The sequence below is a fragment of the Ascochyta rabiei genome, chromosome 17, assembly GCF_004011695.2.
Source record: "Ascochyta rabiei chromosome 17, complete sequence".
In the NCBI taxonomy this organism is placed as follows: Eukaryota; Fungi; Ascomycota; class Dothideomycetes; order Pleosporales; family Didymellaceae; genus Ascochyta; species Ascochyta rabiei.
In genome coordinates, this window is record NC_082421.1 from 677081 (window position 1) to 692606 (window position 15526).

The 15526-nt window shown below is 55.3% G+C and overlaps 7 protein-coding genes across 7 annotated transcripts, besides 3 other annotated features; 3 read left to right on the top strand and 4 right to left on the bottom strand.

The window, feature by feature from the left end:
* Positions 1–311: 311 nt before the first annotated feature.
* On the top strand, positions 312–1481 carry EKO05_0009609 (ADP/ATP carrier protein; the record flags this gene model as incomplete). The annotated part of the gene is made up of 4 exons (XM_038942734.1): positions 312–415; positions 469–1019; positions 1070–1307; positions 1358–1481. The coding sequence occupies 4 exons, from the start codon at positions 312–314 to the stop codon at positions 1479–1481; spliced, it is 1017 nt and encodes a 338-aa protein (XP_038794995.1).
* A 186-nt stretch (positions 1482–1667) lies between these two features.
* Positions 1668–2632, bottom strand: EKO05_0009610 (uncharacterized protein; the record flags this gene model as incomplete). The annotated part of the gene is made up of 3 exons (XM_038942450.1): positions 1668–2119; positions 2170–2358; positions 2503–2632. The coding sequence occupies 3 exons, from the start codon at positions 2630–2632 to the stop codon at positions 1668–1670; spliced, it is 771 nt and encodes a 256-aa protein (XP_038794996.1).
* A 1085-nt stretch (positions 2633–3717) lies between these two features.
* On the bottom strand, positions 3718–5923 carry EKO05_0009611 (uncharacterized protein; the record flags this gene model as incomplete). Its single annotated transcript, XM_038942636.1, has 3 exons — positions 3718–5030; positions 5078–5550; positions 5604–5923. The coding sequence occupies 3 exons, from the start codon at positions 5921–5923 to the stop codon at positions 3718–3720; spliced, it is 2106 nt and encodes a 701-aa protein (XP_038794997.1).
* Positions 5924–6751: 828 nt separating this feature from the next.
* On the bottom strand, positions 6752–9270 carry EKO05_0009612 (Threonine--tRNA ligase; the record flags this gene model as incomplete). Its single annotated transcript, XM_038942408.1, has 4 exons — positions 6752–7121; positions 7173–8907; positions 8970–9019; positions 9068–9270. 4 exons carry the CDS (start codon positions 9268–9270, stop codon positions 6752–6754), a joined length of 2358 nt encoding a protein of 785 aa, XP_038794998.1.
* A 452-nt stretch (positions 9271–9722) lies between these two features.
* On the top strand, positions 9723–10465 carry EKO05_0009613 (H/ACA snoRNP pseudouridylase subunit; the record flags this gene model as incomplete). Its single annotated transcript, XM_038942635.2, has 3 exons — positions 9723–9810; positions 9863–9916; positions 9966–10465. 3 exons carry the CDS (start codon positions 9723–9725, stop codon positions 10463–10465), a joined length of 642 nt encoding a protein of 213 aa, XP_038794999.2.
* Positions 9750–9799: a tandem repeat.
* Positions 10375–10410: a tandem repeat.
* A 725-nt stretch (positions 10466–11190) lies between the features above and the next one.
* On the top strand, positions 11191–12071 carry EKO05_0009614 (CDP-diacylglycerol--serine O-phosphatidyltransferase; the record flags this gene model as incomplete). The annotated part of the gene is made up of 3 exons (XM_059637577.1): positions 11191–11254; positions 11303–11401; positions 11506–12071. 3 exons carry the CDS (start codon positions 11191–11193, stop codon positions 12069–12071), a joined length of 729 nt encoding a protein of 242 aa, XP_059493560.1.
* Positions 12072–12629: 558 nt separating this feature from the next.
* EKO05_0009615 (uncharacterized protein) lies at positions 12630–14970 on the bottom strand (the record flags this gene model as incomplete). The annotated part of the gene is made up of 4 exons (XM_038942462.2): positions 12630–12726; positions 12776–14634; positions 14684–14785; positions 14836–14970. The coding sequence occupies 4 exons, from the start codon at positions 14968–14970 to the stop codon at positions 12630–12632; spliced, it is 2193 nt and encodes a 730-aa protein (XP_038795000.2).
* A 311-nt stretch (positions 14971–15281) lies between these two features.
* Positions 15282–15318: a tandem repeat.
* The last annotated feature ends 208 nt before the right edge of the window (positions 15319–15526 follow it).

Consider the following 15526-nt stretch of genomic DNA (forward strand, 5'->3'; position numbering starts at 1 on the left):
CACAGTAAACCCTGTAGAATGCCTCTCAAAACTGGACCTCGGCCCTGGACCTCGGCTGCTGGGGTTTCGTCATGCGCCGCCAGGCCTGCGGTTATCGGGAGCAGCGCGAAAGCTTCCTGTCCGCTTTCCCAGGGCCAGAATACTATCACAAATCCAGGACACGAGATTGGAGACCTGTCTGAGCCTACAGGCCATGGTGTAAGTAGTGTCTTGAGACTTCCAACGTAGACATTGCATAGCCGGCTCCAGCACCCATCCCCACGCTCAATACATCACTTTCTACTACGCGACCTTCACTTTACGTCTGAACGATGGCTGGACAGTCAAAGGTTGAGGTGCTTCCTCCGTGGGGCAATGCTGTTGCAGGTGCTGCAGGTGCCGTCATTGCAAACACATTGGTCTATCCACTGGACATGTAAGCTACTACAATATTGCTGCCGGGTGCCATGGGAGCTAAACATATCGCAGGATCAAGACGCGACTGCAGGTACAAGTCAAGCGCTCTAAGACATCAACCGGTACTAATCCCGCCGACCACGAACACTACAACGGAACCCTCGATGCTGTCCAAAAGATTATCGCGAACGAAGGTGTCTCTGGGTTATACGCAGGCATGTTCGGCTCCTTGGTCGGTGTCGCCTCGACCAACTTCGCATACTTCTACTGGTACACCTTTGTTCGCAGCATGTACCTGTCCTACCAAACCGTTGCGGGGCCTCCAGGGACCGCCATGGAGTTGTCGCTAGGAGCCGTAGCTGGAGCTCTGGCGCAACTGTTCACAATCCCGGTCGCTGTCGTGACAACGCGTCAACAGACCATGAGCAAGCATGAGCGCAAAGGAATGATCGCTACAGGCATGGATGTGGTCAACGGCGAGGACGGCTGGACAGGTCTGTGGCGCGGCCTCAAGGCCAGTCTGGTCCTTGTGGTGAACCCCTCCATCACATACGGTGCATATCAGAGACTGCGAGAGATATTGTATCCCGGGAAAACAGCTCTAAAACCTCACGAGGCTTTCCGTGCGTACATCCAAGCCGTTCTAGGCTTGCTCACATACTGACTCTGACAGTGCTTGGTTCTCTATCAAAGATACTTGCTACACTCGTCACACAACCACTGATCGTCGCCAAAGTTGGCCTCCAGTCGAAGCCGCCACCAGCCAGGAACGGCGTCCCGTTCAAGACATTCACCGAGGTCATCCACTACATTGTCGAGCACGAGGGCGCATGGGCACTGTTCAAAGGTATCGGGCCGCAGATCTTGAAGGGCTTGCTGGTACAGGGTTTCATGATGATGACCAAAGAGAGGTACGCTGTTTTGCTTGGACCGGCTAAGACTGGGCTGACTAAATATCCAGAATCGAGCTGCAGTTCATCCTCCTGTTCAGATATTTCCGCAAAATCCGCGCCGAGAAGCTGCAGAAGCTCGCGAATATTGCCGCCGAGAAGGCTGGCAAGGTCGCGCCTGTACTCGCCAAATAGAGTATCGTCGGCTAGTCTGACTACGCCTTTATTAGATGTGGTACGTCGCAGATATATACCAGATTTAAGTTCAGTTTACCAGTTACTTCACACATATACTGGAGGCCAGTTTGAATGGCGTTCAGGTATCATAAGACATCTCATTCACATTTCGCGTATTCTCACTCTCTATCCCGTCTTGACACTCTAAGCTTTAACCGCAGGGAAAATGTACTTTCCCGCCTCCAACGCAGTCTCTACAGTCTTGACGGGCACAACGTACGTCTTCACCTCCGGCACCTCGGTATCGATCAGCATTGCCACCAGGTTTCCAAACACGACGCTTCCCTCGGCGTTCATGTGCGTGAAGTCGGTAGGGTTCAAGTTGTACGTCGCAGCATTAGTCGCTCCAATGCTGTTCAAGTACTTTGTGCTCGCGCCGTTGAGGTCGATGATATCCGCCTTGGACTTGGTAGCAGCCTCCTTCGCAGCGGCAGTCACGTCAGCCAGGCTCTCCTGCACCTTCCCCGTGCTGCTGGAGAACTTCCTGCGGCTCACGCTCGTCACCACAATTGGGGTTGCGCCCACGCCGCGCACTTCGTCAACGAACTTGATCAGGTTGGCGGTCAGGTCGGCCATGGTGATGTTTTTTTCTTTTTCTGTCACGGGAGTTAGTAGGTGAGGTGAACAGTCGGAAGGAGAAGCGGACTCTGATCATTATGCCCAAATTGTATCGTCACGTAGGCTGTGTACTTTGCTGTGGCTGCTTTGGCTGCTGCCAGCACGTTGGCCCAGTCGCCGCCCTCGCGGAAGGAGACCGTTGTGGCGCCATTGTGGCCAAAATTCTTTCCTGTTGCGCCGTTCTGGAGGGTCGTGTTGAGGAAGCCAGCGCCCCAGCCTGCGTGCGGATGTTAGCGACATGCCTCCAAGTACGATGGGGTGGGTACGAAGGAGCTAGTACTTGGTGTTGCACCGCACACCATACCAAACTAGACCTATACGGTGCAAGACCAAATACTAGCTCCTTCGTAGAGCAACGTACCTCCTCCGCCGGCGGATTGCACAGCAGTCGTCGAGTCTCCAGCGAGGAAGAACGCCGGTGGCTTCGGCGTCGCCGCAGCAATTGCCGAGGACGCAAAAGTCGCGAGAAGTGGTAGTGTAGAGAAGTGCATCTTGACGAATATCGAGTACAGAGAATGGTGGGTTTTCGAAGAAAGGGCGATGCTGATCCTTCCCACCAAGATGCTTGTTTTATATATACACTCATCCCCCTAAATCCAACCTTTCCTTCCGTGCTTGCCACGTTCACCAGGCCGGCACGCCGCGGCTCATCTCGGCGGAGGCATCTCCGCACCTTCAATTAATATCAAGTCAAGCATGAAACAAACACTTCGGGCCTGTTCCTCGCTAATCTCGGCCTCGATGAGCATCTCGGACGACGGGAGATGAGCCCTGTTTATGCAGTTCCACCAATTGCATGGATGTACAGATTGCTGGATGGTGGTGTGGGGCGGCGCACGGGGCAGAATTCGTTCCGTGGGGAACAATTGTAACGAGTCTGGGGAACGTCATTTCTGGGAACACGGGTTTGAAGGTGTTGGGTTTGGCATGGGGATTGCGTCTGGATGCTCCGGACGTCGCTCGCTGTGGTCATGGCTTTGGGGTCATTGACTGGTAGTGGTGAGTATATAATCAGGTCTACTGTCCTTTCGATCACGACCACTGCACCTGAGAGCCGCCGACGAGCATATACGCTTCTGCACCAACACCAGCTGCAACCAACAACGCGCAACCAGAACTTTCAATAAATCTATCGTATACATCTTAAATACGTCCTAACAGATCGGTATAGGTTTAAGATCCTAGCTTAAAAGTTGTGTATATGGTGTTAAACCCAAGAATTGTGTATTGCACACACGTGGCTAGTCGACGGCTCTTAGGTGCAGTATAGGCGTTCAAAGTACAACTAGTTCACACACATGGAAGTAATCGGGCAATTCATCTACAAGACCGATCGTACAGCGTCTGAGTCTCAGGCTGCTTGCATTATGCATTACAGACCTGAAGTAAATGTCTGTCAAAGAGGGTGCTATGGTGAAGTGAAGATTACCGCGAAGATGAGTGTTGAGAAAGCTTATGCTGTGCACCGTAAATTATATCTCTAACGCGCTATGACAGCCACAAGGTGGTCGCTAAAATGGTATCCGCTGTAACGCTGCAAAACAGTGAGTCGAAAGACATGCAAATCGTGAGCCCGCTAAGGATACGGGTTCTCTGCAGTCGGCTGTAGTTCCCCGCGCTTCCTACTCTTCTCACTGCTACTACCCCGAGTCTTCTTCCTAATCATGTCCAAACTCACTCGCCCTTTCCTCTCACTCTTGTTGAGCTCATCCCCTTCACTCTCGCTCCCGCGCTCTTTCTTCTTTTCGACCTTTTGGATGGCCTCCTCGGTCAGCTCTTGCCTGTTCATACGCTCAAGCACATCGGTCTTCCTGGTACGCTTGTCGCCCAGCCAGATAAGTAGCCCCGCGGTGGCGTTGCACGTGATGGAGCAGATTAGGATCACAGTAGTGATTGCGAAGGGCCTGTGCTTATAGTAGATCCCCCACGTAGCGGCACCCAGCGAGATCTGAAGAAGCGAGTGGCAGTCGAGCAGGACAACGATCGCGACAAGGAAGCGGAGTGGGAAGGCGTAATGCGTCTCGGTCTCATGGGGCTTGTAGAATGAGTGCGATTTGCAAAACTTCTCTTGATGATGCTCAAGCTTCTGCTGCTGCTTCGGAGTCAGAACAGTAAACTCCCACTGCTTCTCAGGGTCCTCGGGGTCGGTCGTCCGTGGCCCAGTAATGGGTGCGTTGTTAGACGGGAGGTCATTCTGATCGTGCAACGCAGGAAGCATGTCCTTCTTTCTGCGAGACCATGTGTAGTGATGGTAGTGGGCTATGTAGATCATGTGGTATGTGTCGATGGCTCGGAAGGGAGCGAGGCCATCTCCAACGACGGCAAAGAGGGCTACCAGGACGCTATCGATGATGTGAACAACGTATATCTGCTTACCTCCAACGTTGATCCAGCCTATGAGGAAGAGGACCCATGCGAGACCAAAGAGGGTGATGAGGGTAGCGTAGAGTGTGACTAAGAATCCCAGGGGCCTTCTGACATACTGTCCGAAGCCTCTCATGGTGCGCTTGAATTTGGAGCGCTTCGAGTGAAGCATGTGGCGGACGTGATCGTTCATCTCTGCCTTGTCGCGCTTGCTCCAGCCCTCCAAGGAGGTACCGTGCGGAAGCACAGCATAGCGAGAATCGCTGAGTTGTGAGTCAATGGATGCCAGAGTGGCCACCGTGCCCTCAGTCTCTGTACGCTGCAACCTAGGAAGTGGCTGCAAGTCTGCTCCGGATTGAGCCGCATGTGCTGGAGCGAGGATTCGGTTGATTTCCTCGAGACTTGCAGTCTCACTCGGGGCGCGTCGCAAATTGTAGGTCGGCCGCCGGTTGAAGAAGGGCAAGTTGGGCACGAACAGTGAGTTTTGCAGGTTGGTCAAAGACGTCAGAGTCGCAACTTCAGGATCTGGACAAGTCAGCTTGCGGAAGTAGAAACAACAACTGTGTTCGTACCAATCGTGTCGAGCACGTCAACCATGTCGGATGTGTAGTCCATCCCTGCGTCTGCAGGTCCATGGCCAGATAGATCGAAGGGCTCAGGGGACTTGCCCTTCTCTTTGCTGCTGGGACTGTTCCAAAACGGCACTCTTGTTTGTATAGCACTCCTCACCTTCCTTAGTCTACTGGGTTCTGGGTGGGTGGGTGTCGAATCCGTTGACTTTGATGGGGTTCTCCCCAGTTCTCGGCCTTCTTCCAGAGTATCCAGAGGCTGGCTGAGTCGCTGCGAGGAGGGGTTCGTGGCCTGCGCATATTGATTCAGAGTGACTGAAGAAGGCATTCGCCGAATTCCAATGCTGACTTGCCGGCCTGGTGATGGCCGACTGTAAGGACTGTGCTGCTGCTGAGGCGATCCACGTTGCTGGCTTCGTGGTCGATGTGGTGCCGAGTTGCTTCGTGCTCTTTGAGGGGTCAGAGGCGATGACGTCCTTCCTCATTGTCAGTAACTGCGCCTTCCCTTGCATGCTGAGGTAGGACGAACTCTCGTTTTTTAGGCGTACGGATGCCATCTTTGGGAGGTGGAGGAGGCACAGGCACGCGCTTGCCGCTGTCTATTGAGGACTGCAGAGACGTCGGAGGCTCAATGGTCGGTTGTACTGTAGTTCGTTCCGGAACTGCAAAGTCGTGTGCAGCGGGTTGGCCTGGAAAGCCCTCATTCACACCAGTCGTGCTAGCGTTGTCGTTGATTGCGAGCGTGGACGGAGGAACAGCAAGGGAGCCGGTGCCATTTCCTCGCGAGACAGCCTCAGCCAGCCTGTTGCGCGCAGTGCGCGACTTCTGCTGGATCTTCAACTTGTCCATGGTGACAAGCACAGATGCAAACAGGGTGGAAACCTCGCGGGCGATCCAAGATAATAAACATGTTTTATGGCCATGGCTAAGACGGCGCGCTGTATCAGAAAAGCGTCCAGCCGCCTGAATGTCAATGGCTCAGAACCTGGCATCGGGGTCTGGGCATCGTCATTCTGCAGCTGGCCAACGTATCAGCCCCCTTCCGCAGCCCTGCAGCGTGCGCATCGTGGAGAGATGGCGGGCGTGTTCCCCGCAGACCACGAGTTGACGCGGTGTACATCGTTCAGATGCAAGCGCGGTGGAGACTTTGCAGTGGAAACACCAGATCCAACCCCGTGTCCCAGTGTCAAACATCTGGAGCACGCTGCCGACTGGCGCTGAACGGTGACCCTTGTCGTGATTACCTCGCTAAGAGTCAGGGCGTCCTTCTGCGAGATAAGCCATGCCTCGTACCCGAGTTGCGTCGCTGGCTTCCAACTGTTGCACTGTCAGGGTTGCAGAAGGCCCTGGTGGGAGGAACCTCGAAATCATTGTCAAGAGATGAAGTCTCTCGTCAGCGTCAATGTTGGCGCAGGGTCTCTTAGCTCGAGGTACGGTGCGGGCGCTTCTTCTAGCGCACCGATCGCTCAATCTCCACCCGACGCTTGCGGTTTTGCCAACCCCCATCATCTCCGTGGTCAACAGTTGTGGGAACTCTATATGTTGTGGCAGAGTTCCAAGTGTGTTTGTGAATGTTTGATTTTCTTTTGTGGGTTGCGCTTCTTTGTGTCGTGGCTCCCAACAGCTACATAGCACGATGTTTCATCGCTCGTACGTGCTGATCTACTACATCTCACACTAGACCTTGTTCTCGACTCTTCGCTCGTCCCTCAGCTTCACGAGCTTCTCGACCGCCTCGTCGAGAGGAACAATCTCACCTCGCTGCTGAGAAGCCTGGTCATCACGGTTCCTCCAGTTGACAGCCCGCGCCTGCTGCTCCTCAGCACCAACGACCATGATGAAGTTGTAAAGAGCCAACTGTGCTGTGCGAATCTTCTTTTGCATGGTGTTGCCACTGATGTCAATGTCGGCGTGGATGTGCTGCTTGCGGAGCGTAGCCTGGACCTCCTTGACGTAGTCATTCGCACCAGGCATAACGGGGATGACCATGACCTGGCGGGGAGATAGCCAGAAAGGCCATCGACCAGCAAAGTGCTCAGTGAGGATGCTAGTCCGAGTTAGTAATGTGTGTGAGTACTATAATCGGTGAGCGACTTACGCAATGAAACGCTCGAAAGACCCATAGATGGCGCGGTGGACCATCACAGGGCGAGCGTAACCCGGCTGAGGAGGCTTGATCTTCTTCGCAATCGAGGCAAGGTCTCCGGGTGTCTCTGGCTGCTCCTGCTTGAGGGCCTCCTTGGGCGCCTCTTCCTTGGGCGCTTCTGCCTTGGTCTTCTCCTCCTTTGGCTTCGCCGCTGCGACTTCAGAGGTCATGTACTCAAGCTCGAACTGGTTGGGGAGCTGGAAGTCGAGCTGGATTGTAGCACACTGGTACTCGCGCTTCAGGGCATCGGAAATGGTAATGTCGATCTTGGGGCCGTAGAAGGCACCATCACCAGGGTTCAGCTCCCAAGCACCACCACCTTCGGCGGTGAACTTATCCAGAGCCTCGGTCAGCTTCGCCTCAGCCTTGTTCCAGGTCTCAATCTCGCCGAGGAAACCTTCTGGGCGTGTGCTGAGCTTCAGCTTGAAGGTAAAGCCGAACTTGCCGTAAACTGCGCGGAGGAAATCGAAGAGACCCAGAACTTCCTCGTTGATCTGGTCCTCGGTACAGAAGATGTGAGTGTCGTCCTGCTGGAAGCGGCGAACACGAGTCAAACCAGTAAGAGCACCGCTGGCCTCGTTTCGGTGCAGGATACCGAAGTCGGCCATACGGATTGGCAACTCACGGTAACTTCGCTCGCGATGCTTGAAGATCAGGCAGTGACCAGGGCAGTTCATGGGCTTCAAAGCCCACTTCTCCTTCTCGACGTCAAATGTGAACATATCCTCGTGATAATGCTGCCAGTGGCCTGAGATCTTCCATAGCGCCGAGTTGTACATGTTTGGCGATCCAACCTCCTGGTACCCGCGGTTCCAGTATTCCTCGCGCAGAAATGCTTGCAGTGTGTTGTAGATGATCTGTCCGTGGGGCAGGAAGAAGCATGAGCCGGGACTGTATTCGTGGAAGAAGAACAGCTCCTGTTCCTTTCCAATCTTGCGGTGATCACGCTTGGCAGCCTCCTCGAGGAACTTGAGGTGCTCTGCCATCCTGTCTTTGTCGGGGAAGGAGACACCATAGATGCGCTGCAGACTGTCGTTGTTTGCGTCGCCAAGGAAGTATGATGCTGAGTTCTTCATGACCTTGAACTGCTTTATCCTTCCGGTGTGCGGTACGTGGGGTCCTCGGCAGAGATCAATGAGAGGGCCGTTGCGGTACACGGTGGTGGAGGTGCCGTCGGGGATCTTGTCCTTGATGATGTGCTGCTTGTAAGGGTTCGACTTGAACATGTCCAGGAGGTCCTCCTTGGAAAGAGTCAATCGCTCGAAGACCTGCTTCTCCTTGACAATGCTGTTGACGATGGTCTCGAGGGGCTTGTGGTCGGAGTGCTCTACGGCGGCCTTGTCGGGCAGGGCCATTTCGTAGTAGAAGCCGTCCTCAATGGGGGGACCAATGCAGAGGTCGCAGCCAAATCTGCGCTCTGACGCCTCGCCGAGGATATGTGCGCTCGAGTGCCAGAAGACCCTCTTGCCCTCTGGGTGGTCAAAGTCCAAGAGCTCCAGCTTGCAGCTCTTCTCGAGCGGCCGCTCAAGGTCCCACAGTGTCTCCTCGGCTGTGCCATGGTCGAGACGGGCAATGACGGTGCGCTCGAACAAGCTCTTGCTGATGCCTCGTGCAATGTCTGCAGGGCTGGTGACCCAGGATTCGCCTTCGATGAGTTTGCCGTCTCCGAGTGTAACTGTAATCTTCTCTACATGCGGGGTGGGGTATCAGTGTGTGCACACAAAGTGAGTTCGATGTAGTCAAACGTACCGCGGGGCTTCTGCGCGACTTCCTCGTCGTACTTGGCCTTGAGCCTCTCGCTGTGTTCCGTCAGCAGTGAGAACCGTCGCAGGTTTGAGCCGGCTCACAAGATCTTGACTCGGTGGTCGACAAATGCAGGCACGGGGTCGAGCATCAACGGACGACCACCATCGTCACCGCCCTTCTTCTTCTCTTTCTTGGGCTTTGCAGCTTTGGGGGCTTTTCCTTCGACCTTCTTCTCGCCTGCGACAGCGAGGTCCTTGACGCCCTCGACGACCTGGTTTACCGTGTCCTTGACCGCTTCCGCCATGTTTGCTGTTGTTGCCGCGTCGGAAGCGGAGATTGTGTGTTTATGTGCTGCTCTGAGTCAACCCCGCGCAACTTGAATTTGTGACTCGGCGTCGTGACGTGCAATGGTCGTACCGTGTGTTGTGGAGCTGAAGCGACTCGAAACCCGTCCGTGTCGTCACCTGCGAGCAATGCGAACCTGCAGTCGACTCACAATTTCGCGCAGCTTTCACGCGCACTACAGCCCACTCGCGCTATAGCGGGGTTGAGGACTGGCTTGTCGTCTCGCTTGGACGTTCCTCCGCTCCGAGTGGCTAACATAACAGCCCTGGTGCAGAGAGAGTGGACCTACGCGCACGCTAACGCAAACAGGCCAGGGCTCAAAAAAACGAGCTTCTTCGTACGGCGCAGAAATTTGAAGCTGCCGACCAGCTCAAACTCCGCGACCCGACTGCATACCCCACAACAAACGACATGTCTAGTTTCCGTGGAACACCTCGAGGAGGCCGTGGCGGCTTTGGCGGCGGCAGCAGGGGTGGCTTTGGCGGCGGTTCCCGTGGAGGTTGGTGGCCTTGCGCTGTGGTCCTCGATGCTGGAAGCTAATTCTCTCCCAGGGCGCGGTGGATTTGGCGGAGGTGCTTCTTTCGGTCCCCCAGACCAGGTCTTTGGTATGCGCAACGCGATGCACACGTTCGCGCAGAGCTAATGAACCAACAGAGATGGGCACATTCGTCCACGAGGTTGAGAACGAGATGTTCTGCGAGTCCATCAACACCAAGATCCCCTACTTCAACGCCCCGATCTACCTCGAGAACAAGACCCCCATCGGCAAGGTCGATGAGATCTGCGGTCCTCTGAACCAGGTCTACTTCACCATCAAGCCCCAGGAAGGCATCCAGGCCAAGTCCTTCAAGGCCGGCGACAAGTTCTACATTGGAGGCGACAAGCTCCTGCCCCTCGACAGGTTCCTGCCCAAGCCCAAGCCCGCCCCCGGTGCGGCTAGGGTCAAGAAGCCCGCTGGTGCCGGTGGACGTGGTGGAGCTCGTGGTGGCCGCGGTCGCGGTGCCCCGAGAGGGCGCGGTGGACCTCCCGGCCGTGGTGGTTTCTCTTCGCGAGGAGGATCGTTTGGCGGACGTGGTGGTGGCCGCGGTGGCGGTGGTGGCTTCACACCCCGTGGCCGTGGTGGGTTCACTCCCCGTGGGCGAGGTGGATACTAAGCGCATTCCGGCTTGGTTCACCTTTGCAACGAAGACACCAGGACGGGCGGTTTTTCCTTGTCGCGGTATGACCCTGGACATCACGGATACCAATCGATACCACGAACATTCGACGGCGTTTGGGAGCTCAATGGGATTTCTTGTACATGTGGAACATGGCGCCGTGTTGGAAAATGCTCTAGAACATTGTACGGAACGGATGATAGTCATTTCAAGTTCAATCGAAACTTCAAAAACACGCATGACGATCGTTTGACTCACCTTGCCGATGTGTCGCACCCTGGATGTAGATTCCCGATTATTCTAGACTTGAACACAATGTTGCCAGAATTAGCTTGAAGTAGACACACAGTCCGTATTCAAGTCCGCCCAAACAAAGCTGAGCATGATGCATGTCAATCTATCCATCTCGGTCTCCTACGACATAGCGAAACACGTGATGAACCCACCTGCGCGCATCTGAGACAGGGAGCCCATACAGGACCTAGAGTCCAGCAAACAAGCTGCCTAGGAGCCAACTAATCCTGGCGAATCACATGGCGGAGAGGCTGAGGCTAGACCAGATGACGTTCCCACAAACAAGTTGGAAGCGGCAACGTCACCAAGCTCCGTCACGTCCTCCCCGAACCCTTGAAAGCTTGTCTTTTCCCTACACCACACACGCATATTTTTGCTGCAACCTCGCATCCTGCCCTTACCATCCACCACAGTGTGCAGAAGACAACATGGCGACCCGCAGAAACGGACCGAGCAACTCCAAGGACGCAGCGCCTGTGCCTACAGACAAGAGCATGTTTACTGCAGAACGCGAAGGCATTGACGGCTAACAAATAGCAGCGCAGGACAAGCAAGCCCGTCTCCTGGCTGAAGAAAACCCGGGACACTTCTCTCTGGTCCGCGCACTGCACCTCGCAGACTTCATCACCGAGCTGAATGGTATGCCTAATTCCTGCACACCGACTTTCACAAGCCTACTCCGACACTGCGCAACTGAACGGCTACACAAATCCCACAACGCGACGCTGACAGATGTTTTCTAGGCTTCTGCGGCGTAATGTCCGTCTTCTCCTCTCTCCGCTACTGCATCCAGGACGACTTGCACAACTACACCAACCTGTACTGGGCGCTTGGCTTCATCCCGCTCGGTCTGTTCTTCGACTTCATGGACGGCAAGGTCGCGCGCTGGAGGAAGAAGGCCTCGCTGATGGGCCAAGAGCTCGACTCGCTGGCCGATCTCGTCTCCTTTGGTGTCTCCCCCGCAGCCGCCGCGTTCGCCATGGGCATCCGCACGCCCCTCGACCACCTCCTGCTCTCCTTCTTCGTTCTCTGCGGCCTTACGAGGCTGGCGCGCTTCAACGTTACAGTCGCCATGGTCCCCAAGGACGAATCTGGCAAGTCGAAGTATTTCGAGGGCACACCCATCCCCATGTCGCTAGGAATAGTCCAGATCATGGCCTTCTGGGTGTACAAGGGCTGGACGCTTGAGCAGATACCGCTGGGTCTGTGGCTGGAGGGAACCATGTTCGAGTTCCACCCAGTCGTAGCCATGTTCATCCTGCACGGGTGTCTGATGGTCAGCAAGACTATTCACATTCCCAAGCCGTAAACGCACCGCAGTCGAAGGCTATGGAAGAGGCGTCTTGCAAGACGGAGGCGCTTACTTGTATGCATACTTGACCTATCCATAGAGAGGTGTCTGCTGCGTGCAAAAAGTATAAGATGACGATGATGATACCATAGTGATCAGCTAGAGAGCACGATCAGCAAATCCAACAGCGAATGAACAATGACATGTTCGAACCGAGACATCACAAGTGCAGCCCATGTGTACATGATGAAGCAGTGTACTAACCACACGATTGCGTATGGGCGATTGCTTATTGTTACTTTACAGAGAAACGAACATGTCAACGCTTGAGATCTGTGTTGTGGTAAACCCTTGTGTTGAACACCATCCCTATGCGCCTGTTCGATAGTCTGGGTGGGAAAGAGACTCGCGGTACGATGATGCCGACTGTACCTGTACGCATCTGCATGTACCACTTCTTGCTGCTCCATTAACCAACACTGATGCGTAGATAGTTTACTGTGCTAAGATGCAGGACGCGCAACACTCGTAATGCGGCGATTCCGGATTAGGTATATGATGGATAGTCCGCGGTGACTAACGAGTGATGATCAGGGAAAAGCCGTCAAGCCATGCGGCCGAGGATCCGGATATGCCACCGATGGTGTATCCACGCGGAGGGATGAGGGTGTGCCTGCCATTTGTTAGTTCGTGTTGACTGGCCATGAGACCCAAAGGCTTACCCGCTACCGCCAGTGGCATTACCAAACCACTCGCTTGCCCTTCCCAGACTTGTCAGAATTTGAATACCGTCGATCCAGAGTCCGGCTCGTAAAGCAAATCCCAAGAGCATTTCCCCTTTGCGTGTATCTAGTGGGAAGTCGGTTGCGTGCCCCCCTCGTTTGCCAAACAATTGGCTTGTTGCATCTTCATACATGAACTCCAGGCCATCAACACACAGCCCGGAATAGACCTTGATGCTAAGCAAAAGTTTCGTCTGAATGTGCGCACTCTCGAGGATGATCTCCTGTGGTTGGGATCCCTCCATCTGCGAGTATCCCAACTTGCTGCCGCGGTAGCCCCAGCGGCCGTTGGGAATCTTGACTCGTGCCAGCTTTTGGTTCGCGAGTTGGCTCAAGTCCTCAATGACATGCCTTCCTCCCGCTGCGGAATACACTTCGACCTTCAATTTCGACTTCTGCTTCTCCTTTGGCAGCACTGAGCGAAGCTCATTCTCATCCAAGGCGACTTGTCGTGGGTACTGAAGCTCGACTTCCGGCCACTCTCGCCAATAGCGACAAACATCGTCTCCCTCAGTGTACAGCTCCACCCAAGCGATGCCTGATTTTGACGTTGCAATCACACCACCCTGACCGGGGTCAACCGTCCAGACCTGTACGCTCCCGTCGTTGTTAACGTCGGCTCTATCGATCGGTATCCGGAAGCACGGGTGGAACCGGAAGCGCAACACGTCCAGTCTGTGCCATCTGCACTCGTCCTCCGGTAGTACCAGCCGCTGACCAGGCGACTTCGTACGGGTCGAATAAGGTTCGCGGCAGATGAACGTGCGGTTGAGCGTGACGTAGTCGCGCAACATGACACCTGATTCCTGGTGAGGACAACCAAACAGATGCCCGGTTTCGTGCAGATGGGCGCCAATGCCAATGTTGGCTGCCTCCCAGTTGCTGCCGGACTCGTTGCAGTCGTTTGCTACGAAGTTGGTGTCTGTTCGAGTGCAGTCTTCGAAAGCTTGGGTGACTTCTTCGATGCTGGATGGATAGCTGTGCAGTGCTTGCGACCCAAAGATGCCGAGCTGCAAGTCTGGCACGCCTCCGCCCAGCGCCGCATGTCCGCGAATGACCTGCTCCTTTGCGTCCCACGTCGAGTCTAGGAACATGCAAGAAACGTAGAGCTTCTGGCCTGGCGTGATGTGGAAATGGTCTTTGACAGCGTCGGCAGCAATGCCAAACAATTCGCCCTTCTTCGTTCCTGGGCCGTACTGTTGCGCTCGGTCAAGGTCTCTTATCTCTGCGACGGTCTTGCTTGAGCGTATGACGTGCACCTTGGCCTGAGTCCGGAAGTGACCGGGCTCCCAGTCCTGGTAGCTTATCGTGCCAGGCTCCCACGCATCTTCGAGGCGAAAACAGCGTCGACCAAAGCCGTGGCGTTTCATCTGCTCGCCGGTGAAAGCCTGCCACAGGTACGCGGCCATACGGAATTTCTTCACCGCGAGATCTAACCCGTTGCCTTCGGTCTCCGTGCGCGATGGCGGTGCATCGTATGTGCCCGGCGAGTCGCTCCCAAGGATGATAGCAAGCTGGAGCGGCGGCGAGTGTGTCAAGGGAAGATAGTTGATGTTGATAAACGTCGTGTGGGGGGAGATGGAGGTGTTGCCGGAGGAGACCTTGGGGGACGAGAAGTCGAGACGAACTCGGTTCCACCCCGGCTCCAGGTGCACCAATGCTTTGAAGTACGAGTCCCTTACTGGCCAGCACGTCGGTGGGAATCGGGCTTGGTGGTGGTTGACGGTAAGGTTGCCGTCCAAGGGTTTGTGAGAGGGATCGCCCACTTGTCCAAATATGAGTAGGACCTGCTGGTGAACCTGCGTACAGTCAGCGCTTTCCGAGGTCCGCAAGCACCCTACGACGTACCCAAGAGTTATCTGTCACGGAGATGACGCGTGGTGCGAGCAACGACGATCGGTTGAACGAGTTGTGGGGCGCAGAGCCGTTGGTGGGAGTCGTCGACGAGCCCTGTAGTGCTGTTAGCGTTGTATGGCTGGCGGTGGCTTCGGCTTGCTCACATTCATACTGTAGCGCTTCACGGGGTCGACGCTGGGCCGCTGGGGTCGCATAGGTACAGGCGGTGCGTCTCCCTCGGTTGTCGATGTGGCCGGGGTGGTGGAGGGTGTGGAGGAGCCGAGCGGGGAAGAGTTCATGGTGGAAGACGACGGGCGCCGGGCTCCTCCATACTGTCCTTTTGTCGCACCCTGAGGAGATGGCTCGCTGGTCTTATCGCCGGCTCTGGCAGACACTCGACTGCTCTTTCGACGCAAGTTGTGGAGGAAGGAAGGCATAGCCGCTGGGCTGCTGTGGCTGTGGTATACTGGGCGAAACTATGGATTCATAGGCGTAACGAGTGGCAGCCGGAGGGCCGTTGCTGAAAACTTGCAAGTGTCGAGGAAGCTTGTGGTGGACGCGTAATGCAGCGTGGTGGGTATGCGTGCCGATGGTCAAGCGTGCTGAGTACGGCAATGGCAATGGCAATGGCAATGGCAATGGCAATGAAACAGGGTGAGTATGTTGGCGCAAGCAAACGAGTGTCACTAGAAGCTGCTGGGTGTGAGAGGGAAAGGCTGCGAGTGGTTGCGGGTGCTGGTATGCTATGCCTCGCCTCTGGAGGTTGGAGAGCGCAGGTGCGTTCGAACTTCGCGATGACGATAGGCCGAGCTTGCGCAGAACCAGGCAGGGAGCAGCGTGCAAGGGTTGTGTCGA